At 45.7% G+C, this 19,343-nt stretch overlaps 1 protein-coding gene across 2 annotated transcripts; it reads left to right on the top strand.

The window, feature by feature from the left end:
- Positions 1 to 1,890: 1,890 nt before the first annotated feature.
- Positions 1,891 to 16,942, top strand: Rbak (RB associated KRAB zinc finger). 2 transcript variants are annotated; one of them, XM_045142612.1, is made up of 5 exons: positions 1,891 to 1,968; positions 4,742 to 4,799; positions 8,304 to 8,430; positions 9,138 to 9,206; positions 10,677 to 16,942. In XM_045142612.1, exons 2-5 carry the CDS (start codon positions 4,785 to 4,787, stop codon positions 12,566 to 12,568), a joined length of 2,103 nt encoding a protein of 700 aa, XP_044998547.1. In that variant the 5' UTR covers positions 1,891 to 1,968; positions 4,742 to 4,784; the 3' UTR covers positions 12,569 to 16,942. The 2 variants fall into 2 exon arrangements, with proteins under 2 accessions (XP_044998547.1, XP_044998546.1); XM_045142611.1 differs by having other exon boundaries at positions 9,138 to 9,233.
- Positions 16,943 to 19,343: the final 2,401 nt, after the last annotated feature.

Genomic DNA, 19,343 nt, shown 5'->3' with positions numbered 1-19,343 from the left:
ATAAATAAAAACATAAAAAATAAAATAAATGATTTTGGGTTAGTATGTGATCTTCATGTAAATGGATTTATAAGTGATATATTCTTGCAAGAGTGAACGTTTACATTTAAACATATAATGGGGACTGGAGAGATGGGTTAACGGTTAAAGTGCTTGCCTGCAAAGCCTAAGGATTCATGCTCAATTCTTCAGATCCCATGTAAGCCAGATGCACAGTGACACAAGCATACAATGTCACACATGTGCACAAGGGGTCGTGTGCATCTGGATTTTGTTCACAGCAGCTGAAGGCCCTTGTGTACCCATTCTCTCCCCCTTCTCAATATTTTTGTATATGATGGTTATTATCCCTTCAGCATTATCATTGAAGTACCATATTTACCAATCTCCTTGGACATTGTGACCTCCATTGTATGGTTTGAAAAACCATTGGGCTGGAAATGTAATTCAGTAGTAGAGCACTTGCCTAGCATGCATGAAGCCCTGGATTTCATCCCCAGTGAAGAGATATTAGATTAAAACATTAAATTTTGCTTGTTACCAAAAGGTGAAGAGACCCTTTCTCCTCTGCCACGCCCCTTACTAAATAGTATTTCCTTGAGAAAATCAACAATAGTGACACTTGCTGTTTCCCTTTGGTATGTATATCAGTCCTTTTGAAAATTATATAAGCTTTTTGTTTGCATTTTAAGCTAGAAATGCTTTTCTGGAAGGGTTGAGCATCGCCTCTTTGCAATATAAGCCTCAAAGAAAAGAATATCCTTGTCTCCCTGTCGCCTTGGAAATTCAGTCCAGGCAGTTGAGCTGAGCTATAACTACCTGAATGTCATCAAAACGTGGGACCTTTTGCTTGTCTTTCTGACGGAGGATGTGTCAGTTCTCAGAGGGCCACCTCAGTTGTTAGGCGAATCAGGATGTGCATGTGCGAAAGTGCAGACAGCCAGCCTTGCAGTCCAGTCCTTACACCGAGGAGTCGCCCTTTATCCTGAGAGTAATGGGCATCATGGATCCAGTAACTGCAGGGTTGTTAGTGGGTGCAGCGGTTTGCCTCTCATGGGCACCACAGGGTGGCTGGGTGCTTCTTCTATGATGAAACTGTTGAAAGTGTTTCATTTTTCTGAATTTGTGCAGAGAAATTTTTGAATGGGCGCATTTCGTTTTTAATTTTGTCTCCACTGGCATTTAAGAAGCAAGAGGACAAGAACACTGTTGCCTTATTTCAACATGACATTGATAGATCATTGACTTTACTTATTTTTGAAAAATGACATTATTTACCTAATCCTAAATGTAACCTTTGAAAAATCAAATCTCATCTGTTTCCTTCTTTCTGTGTGTATTGTCTGGCCCTGTTTTTAGAGTTTGTATGCATTGGTTGGTTGGTGTCGAACGAAAAGCTATCGTTTTTTGTTGGGAAGCATGGCTGGGTATTTCTTTTACCTTGTATTTGAGGGAGATTTCTAGAATTCTGGTTAAATGAGCACCGCACACACTTTCCTTCAGTTTGTCAGAATCACCGTTCTAAGACTCTCAGGGAAGGAGTGGACTAGAGCCTACACATCCCTTTGGTCCGTTTCTTGAGGCTACAAGGGAATGGTGACAAATGCGAACGTGAGGGCGGGGCTCGGGGAGGCCTTTGCTTTCAGTGCAACGCCTGAGGCGAGGTAGACACTTTTGCGACGGTGCCTAGGCCTAGCCACGCTTAGACTGGGAGCCCACCCGTGGGACGCGGACTGGCCGCGCCTGCGCACCTCGCCGTGTGTGCGTGTTCGCGCATGCGCCCGTCCGCCGCACTGCCCAGGCTTCCGGTGGTTCTCGCGTCGCCGCAGCCCTCGCTCCCGGCTTTGGCCTGCGGCGGGCGAGCGTCGGGGTCTGCGGGTCGAGGCCCGAGCGTCCGGCCAAGCCGACCGTGGTCCGCGCGGGCCGGGGGAGGCTCGAGCTCGGACGGCGGCGGAGGCCCCGGGGCCGGTGAGTCCGAAGCGGGCGGGCTGGCGGGGGTCCCGGGAGGGGTGCGGGGCCTCGCTGGTCCCTGGGGCCGGCCGCAGACCGTCCGGAGCGGGAGCGGCGGGGCAGGCCGTGGGCTCGCGGGCGCGGTGTGCGCGGGGGTGTCCCCGGCGAGGAGGGAGCGAGGCGGGAGCGTCGGGCTCGCTTTCTCCCCAACACTCTGTCGTCCTCCTTCCCCTCCTCCTCGACATGCCCTGCTCCCCTCCCCTCCTCCTCTCCCTCCTCCCTGACACGCCCTCTTCCTCCTCCTCCCCCTGTCAGCCTGCGCCCTCCTGGAGCATCGCTTCGTGTGGTGCAGGGCAGGAAAGTCTCTTACCGGTGGGGCTGATGGAGGGAGATTTGGGGCCGGTGCTGGTGGGGTTCTTACCGAGGTCGCGGGTTTGTTGGTAGAAGTGCTAAGAAGAATAAATGTCCCAGATCGGGGCTGGAGAGATGGCTCAGCGGTTAAGGCGTTTGCCCTGCAAAGTCTAACGGTGTGGGTTCAGTTCCCCAGGACCCACGTAAAGCCCGATGCGCAAAGTGGTGCATGCATCTGGAGTTCCTTTGCAGTGGCTAAAGACTCTGGTGCACCCATTCTCTCCCTCCCTCTTCCCTCTCTCTGCCTCTCTTTCAAATAAATAAAATATTTAAATAAATAATCTCCCAGAGCGTTGTGTTCCAGGATTTGTGTGTGTGTGTTCTTTGGGGACTGCAGTAACTAAGTTTAGTTGGATAATTTCCGCTCCCTTTTATTGCCTATTTATCTTGAAATACAGATCACTTGTTGCCTGTGGTGTTCTGGAACTAAGCCATTCTCCTGCCTAAATCTCTGGATTGCTGGGGTTACAGGTGTGTCAAACCCAGCCTTAATCCAACTTTTGAGAGCTCAGATTCTTAAGTCCTGTGGCCTATGATTTTAAACAATTTTAATAGATAATATGAAAACATTGTAAAAACCTGTTATGGCCCTGAGACTGCATAGTGAAGTACAGGTCAGCCTGGGCTAGAGCGAGACCCTACCTCAAAAACAAACCCCCCCCCCAAAAAAAATCCTGTGATGGTGGTGTATATCTTTAATACTAGCACTCAGGAGGCAGAGGTAGGATGATCTCTTGTGAGTTCGAGGCCACCCTGAGACGACATACTGAATCTCTCAGGTCAGCCTGGGCTATAGGGAGACTTTACCTTGAAAAACAACAAAAAAAAAAACATTGTAAGGAAATAGGTGGGGTTTTGTTGTTGTTGTTGTTGTTAGTTTGTTTATTTTTGGTTTTTCCGAGGTAGGGTTTTGCTCCTACCTCTGCCTCCTGAGTGCTGGGATTAAAGGCATGTGTCACCACGCCACTGGAGAGTTGAACATGGATGGGTCCTTAGGCTTTGCAGGCAAGCACCTTAACCACTAAGCCATCTCTTCAGCCTGGAAAAGTTTTTGAAGAAAAAAATTGATAGAAATCTCAAGTAGCTTTTTTCAGGTATTTTTGTGCATTACATTTAATGCTAACAAGCATATTTGGAACTAGAAACATGTTTATGATCCTCACTGAAAGTCTCACCTGTCTCGTTACCACTTGACGGTGTAGGAGTTAGGTGTGTGCTTCCTGTCTTGGCACCTGTGTACTTCTGATTGCACAGAGGGGCACTTGCATGTTGCTACTCTGCAGGAGATGGGCATGTGCTTCCTGTCTGTCTCCCGTGTTCTCCTGATTGTACACAGGGTGCTCGCATGGGCGCTTCTCTGCAGGAGAGGGGCGTGTGCTTCCTGTCTGTCACCCATGTTCTCCTGATTGTACACAGGGGTGCTCACATGGGTGCTTCTCTGCAGGAGAGGGGTGTGTGCTTCCTGTCTGTCTCCGTGTACTCCTGATTGTACACAGGGTGCTCGCATGTCGCTTCTCTGCAGGAGAGGGGTGTGTGCTTCCTGTCTGTCACCCGTGTTCTCCTGATTGTACACAGGGGTGCTCGCATGGGCGCTTCTCTGCAGGAGAGGGGTGTGTGCTTCCTGTCTGTCTCCGTGTTCTCCTGATTGTACACAGGGGTGCTCGCATGGGCGCTTCTCTGCAGGAGAGGGGTGTGTGCTTCCTGTCTGTCTCCGTGTACTCCTGATTGTACACAGGGTGCTCGCATGTCGCTTCTCTGCAGGAGAGGGGTGTGTGCTTCCTGTCTGTCACCCGTGTTCTCCTGATTGTACACAGGGTGCTCGCATGGGCGCTTCTCTGCAGAAGAGGGGTGTGTGCTTCCTGTCTGTCTCCCGTGTTCTCCTGATTGTACACAGGGTGCTCGCATGGGCGCTTCTCTGCAGGAGAGGGGTGTGTGCTTCCTGTCTGTCACCCGTGTTCTCCTGATTGTACACAGGGGTGCTCGCATGGGCGCCTCTCTGCAGGAGAGGGGTGTGTGCTTCCTGTCTGTCACCCGTGTTCTCCTGATTGTACACAGGGGTGTTCGCATGGGCGCTTCTCTGCAGGAGAGGGGTGTGTGCTTCCTGTCTGTCTCCCGTGTTCTCCTGATTGTACACAGGGGTGCTCGCATGGGCTCTTCTCTGCAGGAGAGGGGTGTGTGCTTCCTGTCTGTCTCCCGTGTTCTCCTGATTGTACACAGGGGTGCTTGCATGGGCGCTTCTCTGCAGGAGAGGGGTGTGTGCTTCCTGTCTGTCACCCGTGTTCTCCTGATTGCTTGCATGGGTGCTTCTCTGCAGGAGATGGACACTGTGCAGGCCAGATAATTTTAGCTTGACTTCAGTGATCCCTGTCTTCTCCCGTAGGTCCTCCATCAGCCGTATCTACACTTTCCTAAGGCATCAGAAAATGAGCCAGTCACAGGTGAGTGTTCCTTTTTCTATATATTTTCTCCCACTCACCTGTGTATTTGATGCATTTGAGGAGGCTGGCAGTGATCTGTTTTCAGGATGGTAATATACATATAGATGAGTCAGATTATTGTGTTAAATATGGCTAGAGCATCGGATTGTCGATGTGGATTTTTGTGTGACAATTTAGAACTAGTTAAGTTAAGCCTACCCTGAGGCTGTTTGTGACAGTTAATAGGAAAAGGGAGACTATTCACTACATCATCTGCTACATATATTATTAAAAGAAGCCATTTATGTTACCTGTGGATTTTAAAGGTTTTACTAGACTTGGAATTCTTCTTCGCTCAAGTTGGTATAACTGGATCTCTTTCCTAAAACAACCGCTGAATTGTTGAGGTCAGTGTCTTCTCCAATGTGAACTCAGTGCATATGGTTTTCCTATGGACCAGGACATTGTGAGCCAAGTAGATGAATTTTTCTTTTGTGTTTTGTGTTGTCCATGCATGTGCATATGCTTGTGAGCATATGTGCATTTGTCTTGTGGAGGCCAGAAAATAACTTCAGGCATTGTTCATTAGTAATGCCATCCATCTCTTTTAAGAAAAAAAAAAAATATTTGAGAGAGAGATAAGGAGAGAATGGGCACACCAGGGCCTCCAGCCACTGCAAACAAACTCAATAAGACGCATGTGCCAGCTTGTGCATCTGGCTGGGTCATTAGGTTTTGCAGGCAAGTGCCTTAACCACTAAGCCATCTCTCCAGTCCCATCCACCTCTTTTTAAGACATGGTCTCTTAGTGGCCTGTGTAGCTCACCAATTAGGTTGGACTGACTGGTTAGTGACCTCCAATGATCCTCTTGTCTCTTCCTCCCCAGCACTGGGATTGCAGGCATGTCCCTCCACACCCAGCATTGTTGGTGGATTCTGGGAACCAAGCTCAAGTCCCATGTTTGCAAGACAAGCACTTTACTGGCTGAGTTCTCTCTCCAGCTGCCCCTTCCTAACTTTTTTTTTTTTTTTCTGGGGCTGTTTTTTTTTTTTTTTTTTAAATTTTTATTAACATTTTCCATGATTACAAAATATATCCCATGGTAATTCCCTCCCTCCCCACCCCCACACTTTCCCATTTGAAATTCCATTCTCCATCATATTACCTCTCTGGGGCTGTTTTATTGTGCTATGCCATGGTATCATTTTTTTCATATGTCTGTGTTTGACAATCATTGAATTTCTTGGATCTTGAGTATATGGTTTTTATGAACTTGGAGAAATTTTGACCATTATTTCTTGAAACACCTTCACCCCCAGATGTTCTTTAATTTTTTTGATTGTTTGTGTTTTACTTGTATACCAAGCTGCCTGGAGTCATCTTGCAGATTACAGAGGCTCATTTTGTTTTGATTATTTTTCTGCCAGTTTCATTTTGTGAAGCTGAACTTGCTGTGTCTTCATCTTCATTACTAGTTTTCTTTGCTGTTGCAGAGGATTGATGGACCCAGTGCATTATCCATGCTAGGCAAGCCCCTCCACCAAGCTACACTTATAGCCCTTGTTATTTTTACGTTTTAGCTTGAGACAGGATCTTACTTAAGTTGCCAGGTGTCCTTGAACATGGGATCCTCATCCTCAGGCTCCTTAGTGTCTGGGATTATAGGCCTATGCTCCCACAACAGGCTTCTTTTTACCTATAGAAGTTCAATTTAGATTTTTTTTTTTTTAAATCCACTCAGTCTTTTTAATGTTTTTATTTGTAAGCAGAGAAAGGAGGGAGACAGAGAGAATGGCCACGCCAGGGCCTCCATCCACTGCAAACAAGCTCCAGACACATGTGCCACCTTGTGCATCTGGCTTGACATGGGTACTGGGGAATACAACCTGAGTTGTTTGGCTTTGCACCTGTGGTGGCTTAAATGTAAAATGCCCCCACATAACCTCATGTGTTTTGCATACTTGGTCCCAAGCTGATCTTTGGGAGGTGAAGCCTTGCTGGAAAAGGTGTGTCACTGCGGGATAGACCTTAAGGTTTATTAGGGAGGGAGATGTGATGTCCTGATAGACTGTCTGCCAGGTTTTTCCTGTTCCTTATTGTAACTTCCACATAAAATTGTAAGCCAGAATAAATGTTTTCCTCACATAAGCTGCTTTTGGTTAGGTACTTTGTCCCAGCAACAAGGTAGTCATTGCTACAGCAGTTTAGAGCCTTTAAATGCTGAGCACTTCACCCCAGTCCAGAGCTCATCTTTAATGGCTTTAGACTGCTGGATCTGTGAATCTAAGTGTGAAGTTAGTTCGTCCATCTGTCCATCCATCGTTCCTTTTTTTTTTTTTTTTTTTTTGAGGTAGGGTCTCTCTAGCCCACACTGACCTGGAATTCACTCTATAATCTCAGGGTGGCCTTGAACTCACAGCAGTCCTCCTACCTCTGTCTGCCAAGTGCTAGGATTAAAGGTGTGTGCCACCATGCCCGGCCTATAGTCATTGTTTTTGTTCCTTTTTGGGGGGGGGGGTGCGAGAAAATTGCTGTGTCAGGGCCTAAGATATTGTAATAGAACTTCTTGTGGGCATATACAGCCTTGTGCTTGCTTCACCTTATTGCATCTGGCTTATATGGGATCTGTGGACTCAAACATGGGTTCTTAGGCTTCTCATGCCAACACCTTAATTGCTAATCCATCTCTCCAGCTCTATAGTCATTTCTTAACCTCTCCTCATTTGTGTGATGCTCCAAAAATAAAGTTATAGTTGTTTTAGCCTCTCCTTACCCTGTGCATATACGCCAGTAACCTCTCCTTGTATTGTGTGCATATTCCAGTAACACATTTGGGTATTGTTGCAGTAAAAATACATACTGCAATTGGGTGTGGTGGCACATGCACTTGGGAGTCCAGCACTTGGGAGGCAGAGGTAGGAGGATCATTGTGAGTTTAGGCCACCCTGAGAGTACATAGTGAATTGCAAGTCAGCCTGGGCTTGAGTGAGACCCTATTTCAAACAAACAAACAAAAAAATTCCTGCTGTAGGAATGAAGTGCTTACAATGTTGGTGGTGAAACTTAAATGAAGATAAAAAAGGGCTAAGCCATGTAGATGCCAGAGGTAGCTGGCTATGTGGATAAAAGAGGCAAAAATCAAAGAGCCCAAGCTGGGCAAGAGCGGCAGGTAGGCATGTGAAGGAAACTGGCAGGTCCTGAGCTGTGTGTGCTTCAGGAAGAGTTGAGACGACGGTGACACAGAACACAGTGCATGTGTTGTTTTTGTGTCTTTCATCAGGCTGAAAAAATCTGATATTTTACCCATCTTACAGCCTCCACCCCTCATCACATAGTCCAGTGATAAAGTGAGACCTGTGTTGGGGTTTGAGTTTATTATTGTTTCTCATATGTTTGTTTTCCTTCTGAAGTCTGTTACGTAACTAAGTATGCAGAGTTCATAGTTAACTGCCAGTAAGCTTGGGAAGTTTCTTGGCCATGGACCTTTTCTTTTTTACCTAACCCTGAACACAATGCCATTGCAGGGCCCAGTGTCATTCAAGGATGTGGCTGTGGCCTTCACCCAGGAGGAGTGGCAGCAGCTGGACTCTGAGGAGAAGACAACGTACAGGGACGTGATGCTGGAGACCTACAGCAACCTCGTCTCCGTGGGTGAGGACTGACTGCTGGCTGCCTGAACACTATACATGTGATGATTTGTCCTTGAGTTTGAAGGAACAAGTGAAAAAGACCCTTGTTAGTGTAGTGTCTTTGGGCAAATATTTGATGTGTCTTTACTTCTCCACTGAAATTTAGTACTTTTTTTTATGGTCCTGAGTATCAAGCTCAGAACCTCCTGAATGTTAAGTAAACTTACTGCTTTCTCTCTCACACACTGTCTCTCTCCTCTCATCTCTCAGCTGTGTTTTTAGTCCTAAAAGGTTTTACTTTCAGTTCGATTAAAAAGCCATCCCCTTGGAGTGGGAGACGGTTCCCTGGGCTAAGCTCTGGCCACACAAGCACAAGGAACAGAGTTCCGGTTCCCAGAACCCACGTAAAGCCAGGTGGAGTAGCTCCCATCCGTCGTGCTAGCACTCCTGCAACAAATGGGAGGTAGGGACAGGAGAACCCCAGGAGCTTGTGGACCAGCCACCTTTTACAGTGGTGAACAGCAAGAGACTCTGCCTCAAGAAAGGTGGAAGGTGGCACCAACACAGAGGTGGTCCTCTGACCATGGCACATACATGCATGCATGCCCACATGCACACACAGAGACTTAAAAAAAAAACAACCCACAGCTCTGTGTGGCCACATCCTGTTGCAGCACATTCCAAAGCCAGCCAATTAGTTCATCCCCCTTATCCATTTCTTGTTAACAGGGTTTGATGTTACAAAACCAACTGTCATCATTAAATTGGAGCAGGGAGAAGAGCCATGGACAGCGGAAGGTGATGTCCCCTCTCAGAACTGTACAGGTACATGGGTAAATGTGAAATTGTAAAAAGCAGTCATCCTAGGGGTGGTTTGGGAACTTGGGATGCAATGTGTTTGTATTCAGGATTAAGAGAAAATGCTATGGTGAGGACATAACTGGTATGGGGAGATAAGAGGTCAGCAAACTGAAAGAAAATTAATGGCTAAATATAGTTAGCTTTTGCTGTGTCATGAGCTGTTCAGCTCTGGTGTGGGGCTTTCTCTCTAAATGGGAGGAAGTTGGAGCTTTTAAAATATTTGACTTAGGGGCTGGAGAGGTGGCCTAGCAGTTAAGGCATTTGTCTATGAGGCCTAAGGACCCAGGTTCAATTCCCCGGTATCCACATAAACCAGATACACAGAGGGGGAGGGGGACACGCATCTGGAGTTCATTTGCAGTGGCTGAAGGCCCTGGCAGCCCATTTTCTTTCTTTCTCTCTCTATCTCTATCTCTGTCAAACAAATAAATAAAATATTTTTAAAAATTGACTTAAGTGCAGGGAAGAAAGGCAGAGGAGCATGGTGACTCCCACATGAGGTCCAAGCACTCCTGAGAGTTCAAGGCCAGCCTGGGCTATTTAGTAAAGACTTCATTTCAGACAGACAGATATCAGGTGTCTGTGGCAGTAGTCATTCTGTTCTGTGGTGGTATAGCACCCTTTGATATGTGTAGTAGTGTGTTTCTCCTGAGTGTAACCCTCACAGGAACACTCCCTTTGCATACACCCCAATAATTGTCCTCCCTCGGGTGCTCTTTGCTCCAAATCCTCCAACATATGGCTGGGTCTCACACCTCAAGTGACTATTCATTTGGTACATCATCATTTCTTGGGTTTGTTTCACTTTTCTGTCGAAGTTTCAAAGATAATATTTGTAACTAGTACACTTATAGTCAGTGTAAATTTATTCAGTTTTACATGCAATGAGTCCTATTCCACCACCCCATGTGTATGTGTATATTCTGTATTACAAGTCAAAAAAGACCTAGGGCTGGAGAGATGTTCAGTGGTTAATGGCACTTGCTTGCAAACCAGGTTTGAGTCCTCAGTATACATGTAAAGCAGGTGCACAAAGTAGAGCATGCATCTGGAGTTTGTTTGCAATGGCAGGAGACCCTGTCACACCCAATCTCTCCTTTCTCCCCCCCCCGCTTATAAATAAAATATGTATATATAACATATACATACACACACACACACACACACACACACACACACACACACTACCACACCTGGATTATATGGTATTGGGGATGGAGCCCAGGGCTTCCTGAATGCTAGGCAAGCACTCTTACCAGCTGAGTATTCCCCTCAGCCCTTCCTAATGATTTTTATTCTTAGAGATTGGCTCTAACACTCGACCCAGCACATAAACCAGACACTTAGGCACTGCTACCTTCTGTATGTCAAGTGTTCACATTGACAGGATTTGTTACTCGTTTTCAGAAATCTGGCCAGTTGATGACCTGAAAGAGAGAATCCAGGAAAATAAAGACAAACCTTCAAGGGAACTTGATGATGTCAGCAGCCAACCAGCAGAGAGAGGGTGTGATGGAGTGTTCAGTGTGGGTCCACACCTTGTTTCTTCAAGCATGAAAGCACACAGCTGTGTCCCCTGTGGCAAGAGTTTGCAATCCATTTCAGAATTGATTAGTAGCGATGGAAGCTATACAAGAAGGAAACTCAGTGAGTGTATAGAGTGTGGCAAAACATATGGAGAGAAACCCTGTGAGTATAACGAAAATGAAGATGTCTGTTCTCAAAGTGATGAAACTATTCTGCAGAAAATGAACATTTTGGAGAAACCTTTTGAGTGTGAGTGCATGGATGCCTTAGATGATGAAGCCGTCTTCATTACTCATGAGAGGGCTTACATGAGTGAGGAACCCTACGAGTGGAATGACTCTGGACCAGACTTCATCCAGATATCAGATTTTGATGCATTTCAGAGCTCACAAATGGAAATGAAGCCCTTTGAATGCACAGAATGTGGGAAATCCTTCTATAAAAAGTCCAAATTCATCATTCATCAGCGAGCTCACACAGGAGAGAAGCCTTATGAATGTAATGTGTGTGGGAAGTCTTTCAGTCAAAAGGGAACTCTCACTGTACATCGGAGGTCTCACTTAGAGGAGAAACCCTATAAGTGTAATGAGTGTGAGAAAACCTTCTGTCAAAAGTTACACCTCACTCAGCATCTGAGAACTCACTCAGGAGAGAAGCCCTATGAATGTAGTGAGTGTGGGAAAACCTTCTGCCAAAAGACACATCTCACCCTACACCAGAGAAATCATTCAGGGGAGAGACCCTATCCATGCAATGAATGTGGGAAGTCTTTTTCCCGCAGGTCAGCCCTCAGTGACCATCAAAGAACTCACACAGGAGAGAAACTTCACCAATGTACTGAGTGTGGGAAGTCCTACTACCGAAAATCCACCCTTATTACACACCAGAGAACACACACAGGAGAGAAGCCCTATCAGTGTAGTGAGTGTGGGAAATTCTTTTCTCGGGTGTCATACCTCACGATACATTATAGAAGTCATTTAGAAGAGAAGCCCTACGAATGCACTGAATGTGGCAAAACCTTCAATTTAAACTCAGCCTTCATTAGGCATCGGAAGGTACATGCAGAGGAGACGCTTCAAGAGTGTAGTGAATGTGGAAAGTTCTCCCAGCTTCCCTATCTCCCTGACCATACAAGCGATGCCGAAGAGAAACCCTATGAATGTAATGAGTGTGGGAAAACCTTCCTTGAGAATTCAGCCTTCAGTGAACACCAGCCCCTTCCAGAAGGGGAAAAAACTTACGAATGTAATATATGTGGAAAGTCATTCTCTGACTTGTCATTCTATACTGTACATTACAGAAGTCACTCAGAAGATAAACCCTTTGGGTGTAATGAATGTGGGAAAACCTTTGCCCATAATTCATCCCTCTTTAGACATCAAAGGGTGCACACAGGCGAGAAGCCCTATGAATGCTTTGAATGTGGAAAGTTCTTCTCTCAGAAGTCATATCTCACTATTCATCATCGGATTCATTCAGGAGAGAAGCCCTATGAATGTAGCAAGTGTGGGAAAGTCTTCTCCCGGATGTCCAACCTCACTGTACACTACAGAAGCCATTCAGGAGAGAAACCCTACGAATGTAATGAGTGTGGGAAAGTCTTTTCTCAGAAGTCATACCTCACTGTGCATTACAGAACTCATTCAGGAGAGAAACCTTACGAATGTAATGAGTGTGGGAAAAAATTCCACCACAGATCAGCCTTCAATAGCCATCAGAGAATTCATAAGAGAGGCAATGCAAATGTACGCAGTGTGGAAAATCTCTGAGGTCTCAGTTTATAGAAAACTGGTGACAATTTGGCAAGTCCAATATTCATTTTTAATTTTTTTTATTTTTAGTTTTAATTTTTTGTGGTGCTTGGGGTTGAAGGTAGGGCTTTGCATTTGCGAGGCCCAACACTTACCATTGGACTACATCCCAGTGATTCTTCATCTAAGCATGTGAATTCCTCAGTCGGCAGAAGCACTAAGACATGAGCTCTGTTTATGGCAGTTTTCAATGTTGAATCTCTAAGAGTGCATCCAGAAGCAAACCCTTCAGGTCCATGCAATGCATGGCTAGATACCCATACATAAGTGTTTAATATTTATTTTGGATTCAAATTGTATTTACATATCAGGGAATCATGCTAAGAAATCTCAAGATGAATGTGTAACACATCTTTAAAAAATGTTAAGCTAAAAGCCATATTTCTGAAGTAAAGCATTTATAAAATCTCAAGAAGCTAGCTGGGCATGGTGGCCTTTAATCCCAGCACTCGGGAGGCAGAGGTAGGAGGATCACCAAGAGTTCGAGGCCTCCCTGAGACTGCATAGTGAATTCCAGGTCAGCCTGAGCTAGAGTAAGACCCTACCTTGGGGGGGAAAAATGCAAGAAGCTATCGGTTCTGGATCTTCATTACATGAAGTTTTAGAATCAAGAACAGAAGCATTGCATAAATATGTGGCATTTTTTCATGTTTTAGAAATGCCATCTAATAGTAATTCTATGCAATTTTTTCCAATTTTGGATTTGAATAATTTGTGAAAAAAACACGATTCTCTCTTGAGTATAAGAATAGCAAAATGTACACACAAGGTACATTGTTAGTTAAATGTGTTGTAAAATGGGAAAGTACATGGTTTTCTATTTAGAGGATTTTACAAATGGATTGTTTTCTGTGTGTGTAACTGCCTCATCAGTGAAGAGTGGGTTTTTTTTTTTTTTTTGGTAAAATTTTCAAGTGCATATGATAAAGTACTATTTTGATAAACTGTGCAGACATGATTTGAAATTAAGGCGTAAGTCCCTTCAGTGAAAGAAGGTGGACTGCCCCACTCATGTTCTTTGTGGAGCTCCACAGCTCTCTTACATCCCAGTTTCCCATCCCACAGATTGTGTGTGCAGAGCACTGGTTAATATCATTCAGAAATTTACCTGAACTTGTCACATCACTTTCATTTATTGCCCCTTAGTCACGAAGTAGGTGTCTTGTCACTAGCTGCTTGATTGACATAATATCCTTCCTCCCATCATGCCTTGCTGGCAGAATTTGGCTACCTACCATTTCTTCATGTACAGTGAATCCTAGGTAGTTTAAACACCAATGATAATTTCATTCTGTTTGTCAAAACAGCAGCTCCTTGTTCTCCACAGGGGATAGGTTATAAGACCCCAGTGGATTCCTGCAATTGTATAGTTCTGGCCTGTAGGTTAACACTCCATATGATAACTGAGGTAGCTGCTGAGGGCAGGCAGGCTGTGCGTGCCCTGGGCGCACTCAACAAAGATGCTGCACATCCAAGGTGGGATTGCAGCTGCACTGTGCAATCTGATGTGCGACTGACGACATTAACTGAGGCCTTAGTGGTAAAGCACTGGCCTAGCAAGTCTGTGGTGCTGGGCTTGATTCCCAGCACTGCACAGTGGACAATCTATGACTTGTTTTCTTCTGAAATTTTCTGTCAGGTGTGTCTGGGCCATGACTGACACCCAGATAAACTGCAGAAAGTGAGGGTGCAGTTGAGGAGCACTGTGACATAAGGACTGGCTGGGCATCAACAGTCCTGGCCAGACCAAACAGCTGGATTTGTTCTGTAAAATGGCAGCCGAATGAGTCCTACTCCAAGAATGCAGGGAGATAAATACTCAAAAGTCACATTTGATCACATAAAGATAGGTATTTATACAGAAAATGGGGTTAAATTGGTTTCTGTAGGTAAGCTTGGCAAACTATGGAGATGAACTTCCTTGGTTGGATAAAGGGTAACAAACTACAACCAGCAGCATACAGAATGGAGCAATTTTGGAAGGATTCTTACAATCAAAAGATAATAGCCACTATCACTAACTTCATGCAACATCATCATATACTTCCAATGAAAATAAGGAAAAGAGGAAATGCATAAGAATTGGGAAAAGCGTGTTCAGCAAAAAGCCTAGAAAAATGGACACTTTAAAAGCTGTCATTGCAAAACATCTTCAAGGGTCTAAGGAAGAACATGATGTGTTTTCGAGAACTTTAAAAATAAGCATAACACATTGAGGTGGATATATCTTGTCTGTGAAGTTCAAGATACCTGGTAGAGGACATGCTGGGATCCAAAAGGAAGTCACTTTCTCTTAACTCCTATGCAACGCAGTCTTAAATTTCTAGCAAATTCTGTAATGGAAATTAGCAACTAATTCTAAAGTTTCTGTACACACTCAAAAGCTTGGTGATTGTACCAGTTTGTAAAACGGAATTGCATTATGGCAACTCACGTCTGACCCTAGCACTTGGGAGGCAGAGGCAGGAGGATTGGCATGAATCCACCGGATGAAAGAGTGAGACTGTTAAGAAAAATGATAACGATTTATAGCTCAAGATAGCAGGGCCTGTGGTAAAACTGCAAATTACGGCACAATGATATAATTGGCCAGTGAAACACCTACAGAGATCCCAGAAATAATCACTGCTGAGCCAATTGTGTAAGTTAACTAGATGGATTGCATATCTAAATATGAGGTGTTATGTGAAGCACAGATTTAAAACCTCAGTGCAAACCAAGTTTTCTCAATTTCTGTGTGACAGGAAACTTCTTGGCTGTACTAACTTGATGCACTGCTGTTTATCAGGCACCATTTAAGAAGTGGGGGAGGGCACACAATGAGAAGATGGCTAGGCACGGGCCAAGCGTGGTGGTGCACGCCTTTAATCCCAGCACTTGGGAGGCAGAGGTAGGAGGATCACCAAGAGTTCAAGACCACCCAAAGACTCCATAGTGAATTCCAGGTCAGCCTGGGCTAGAGTGAGACCCTACCTCAAAAAACAAAAATAAAATGATGGCTAAGCAGTTCAAGGTGCTTGCTCCCAAATCCCTCAAGCCTGGGTTCAATTCCCAAGCCTCCCACATAAGCTAGACACAAAAAGCGGTGCAAACATCAGGCATTCGTTTACCAATGGCAGGGGGCCTTGGCATAGCCATGCATGCACATTTATAGGTCTATTTAAAAGTCAGTAGTTAACCAGGAGGAGCTGAGGCTATTTGCAGTTGATGTATTTGAGTGCAGAAAAGGCATTGCCAAGCTATGTCGGTAACTATTTGGGCCTTTGTCCTGTCCCAGCTGCCCAGCACTGCAGTAAAGCAGTCACACACAGATGTCCACGGATATTTCCCATTCGACCTTCAGTCACAAGCACAGAGTGGTCCGTCTGGCCTGCAATTCATCGTCTTCTGGTGCTTGACGTGAAATATATAAAGAACACCTCCAAGCCAGCAAGTGGGGAGATGAGTAACAGATTAGGTCGCCCACTTCACAGCAGTGGTCCATATATAGGCAACGAGGATGCAAAGGGTTTAGTAATCGGGGACATGCTGGTTTAAAACCCACCCTCTGAAATACCGAAGTTTATGAAAAACACTTTGACAAGACGAACCCAACCGGAGGAACTCTAGCATGCGTGTAATTGCTGGATGATGACTCGTGGGGAAGCTGGCACTTGACGTGTGTAACCTTTAACTCAAACCAGGCCAAGGCGCTGTGTGTATGAAAGTGCCCAGACCTGCAGTGGGACGAGAACTGTGGGTTGAATGTGTAGTGGGACGAGTAAGCTCACATCCCACTGCAGGTCCCACCAGACGAGGGGACCCCGTGAGCTACAGTCCCCACGGCAGTGATTCTGCGAGAAGCGTGACAGACAGAACTCTAATGCAGCTAGACAGTACAGCATTTAGTTGTAGCCAGCGCTTAGACAGTTATGTATCTGATTCTGGTCATAAATTCTTTAATTTGGGTGCTGATTATCTTGAGTGTGTTCTGAGCTGTGTACTTAAAAATACGTGTATTTTTCTGCATGTATATTACACTTTGTTAAAAGAGGATTTTTAAGATCACAAATGACTAATGCTTAGTTAACACAGCTTATTTTTCTAGATGTATATCCATAGATTGTGTAATAGGAATGGTGAGTTTTCATAACCGCCCAGGAAGCACTCTGTTATTCTTAGTGTTGTCCCTTAAAGCTGGCCGTAATGTATATTTAAGTAAATTATTTCAGAAGGTCAAAGGACCATCACATATTTTGTTGCCCCACCGTTTTGAGTATATATAAGTGGGTTTGGTGCATATCAACAGTCTAAGCTGCCTACAATAAAGAAGCTTGTGTGCATTGCTTCATATTTTGTTGAATTGTTTTAATATTTCTGGATGTGATATTTACCTTCTTTTGTGTTTGATTAAAAAAGGTATTCAAAAAGTGTCCAGGGGCCTGGAGGGATGGCTTAGTGGTTAAGGTGTTTGCCTGCAATGCCAAAGAGCCCAGGTTCAATTCCCCAAGACCCACATTAGCCAGATGCACAAGGGGGTGTACGTTTTCGAGCTTATTTGCAGTGGCTGCAGGTCCTGGCATGCCCATTCTATCTTTCTGTGTCTCTTTCCCCCTCTCCCTTTCCCTCTTTGTCAAATAAAGTCTGAGGCTGGAGAGATGAGTCAGCTAGTAAAGTGCTTACTGCACAGCATGGGGACCTGAGGTTGAATAACGAGCACCCACATAAATCAGGGAGAGCTGGAGTGTGCCTATAATCCCAGCACTGGTGAGGCAGAAACAGGTGGCTCCCTGGGGCACTAGCTAGCCAAATCCGTGAGCTCAGCTTTAATAAGAAACTATCAAATAAGGTAGAGGAGCCGGGCCAGGTGCCACAAGCCTTTAATCCCAGCACTTGGGAAGCAGAGTTAGAAGGGTTACTGTGAGTTTGAGGCCACCCTGAGACTACATAGTGAATTTCAGGTCAGCCTGGGCTAGAGTGAGACCCTACTTGATAAACCAAAAAAAAGGTGGGATAGAATCACCTGGGCTCATGAAAAGCGCCAAGCTCAATCTCAAGCAAAAACAGGCAGAAGAGGGCTGGAGATACGGCTTATTAAAAAGCACTTGCGAGCCAGGTGTGGTGGCGCACACCTTTAATCCCAGCACTCGGGAGGCAGAGGTAGGAGGATCGCCGAGAGTTCGAGGCCACCCTGAGGCTCCATAGTGAATTCCAGGTCAGCCTGGACCAGAGTGAGACCCTACCTCGAAGAAACAAAACAACAAAAAAGCACTTGCCTGCAAAGCCTAAGAACTCATGTTCGAAGCTGCAGGTTCTGAAACCAGTGACGCGAGCACACAATGTTGCACATGCACGGCAAGAGGGCCCACACTTCTGGAGTTTGTTCATAGTGGCTGAAGGCCCTGGCGCACCCATATTCTCCCCCCTCCCAACCTCCACCACACACTTTCTCTCAAAAAGAAAAAAAAAAGGCAGAAGAGTGATGGAGGAGGACCCTTGGTATACATTCTGGGCCTGCTGCAGATTCTACAGAGAGCATTCCTTGCTGCACGTGAGCGCGTGGGGCACCCCAAGTCACATACATGTGCATACACCGTACATACCATGTTGCACACAAGGGGGAAAATTGTGACCAAAAAAAGGGGGAACTTCCCTTTCATGCTGTGGAAATGACGTTTTGGGGTTTCTGTCAAATTGGTGAACAGCCAGGCGTGTTGGCACATGCCTGCACTCGAGAGGCAGAGGTAGGAGGGTCACCTGGAATTCGAGGCCACCCTGAGACGACATAGTGAATTCCAGGTCAGCCTGGGCTGGAGAGACACCCTAACCTCGAAAAACAGAACACCAAATTGGTGAGCAATTTGAACTGCCGCTTTGTGAGCAAGAGACACCAAATGAAAATACCAGAAGATCTCTAAGGGAAGGTGGGGCCGTGATGGTCTCAACGAGCAACTCTGGACAGAGCAGAATTGGCATGACTATCATGGCTAAGCCAGCGTCCCCGTCACCTCCAGGTCTACCCAAGGACAGTAAGACAGGAACACGGGCCCTCAGTAGCTCGGTATTGCCGGCACAATCACGCCTGGCTGGAGTGAAGAGGAGACGGACCAGTTCAGGTAGGCCGTGGCCCTGTGGCCCCTCTGCTCTCCAAGCAAATGCGCTCTCAGATAACCAAGGAGAGGGAGTGGGGACGCCTCTTGTAATACTGGCGTCTTTGGAGCAAGCAGGTAACCAGTCCAGAGGGTGCTGCAGCTACTGTCAGAGGCACAAGCAAGCGTCTGGGCGCCTGGCAGTAAAAGTGTGAGCAGCCTTCAGGGTCGCAGGATCTCTGGGCTCTTGAAAGGTACTCGGAAGTCTGGGCAATGCTGCCACTAACAGAGGGAGCTGGCTACTGGTGAAGGAGGGCAGAAGAAAGTTAGCTCCTTCTAGGCAGCTTCATTTTGAGATCCAAAGAGAGCCAGGAGGTGCCACCCTACATGCCAACTTGCCCTGGCACAAGAATGAAATTCCTTTTTAAATTTTTAAATTTTTTTGTTTATTTGAGAGAAAGGCAGGGAGAGAGAGGGAGAGAATGGGCACACTGGGGCCTTTGGCCACTGCAAACAAACTGCAGATGCATACGCCACCAGATTCATCTGGGTTACATGGGCCTTAGGGAATTGAACCTGGATCCTTTGACTTTGCAGGCCAGCACCTAAACTGCTAAGCCATATCTTCAGCCCTTAAATTTTTAAATACAGTTGATTGATTGATT

This window comes from Jaculus jaculus, chromosome 2 (assembly GCF_020740685.1).
Source record: "Jaculus jaculus isolate mJacJac1 chromosome 2, mJacJac1.mat.Y.cur, whole genome shotgun sequence".
Taxonomy (NCBI): Eukaryota; Metazoa; Chordata; class Mammalia; order Rodentia; family Dipodidae; genus Jaculus; species Jaculus jaculus.
Note: the sequence above shows the minus strand (reverse complement) of the source record. Positions and strands in the feature narration are given on the sequence as shown.

Excerpts from the sequence above, each read along its gene's own strand:
- Rbak (XM_045142611.1), top strand. Across the intron at positions 8,431-9,137 it reads CAGCAACCTCGTCTCCGTGG|GGTTTGATGTTACAAAACCA; the intron begins GTGAGGACTGAC and ends TCTTGTTAACAG. Across the intron at positions 9,234-10,676 it reads CCCCTCTCAGAACTGTACAG|AAATCTGGCCAGTTGATGAC; the intron begins GTACATGGGTAA and ends ACTCGTTTTCAG.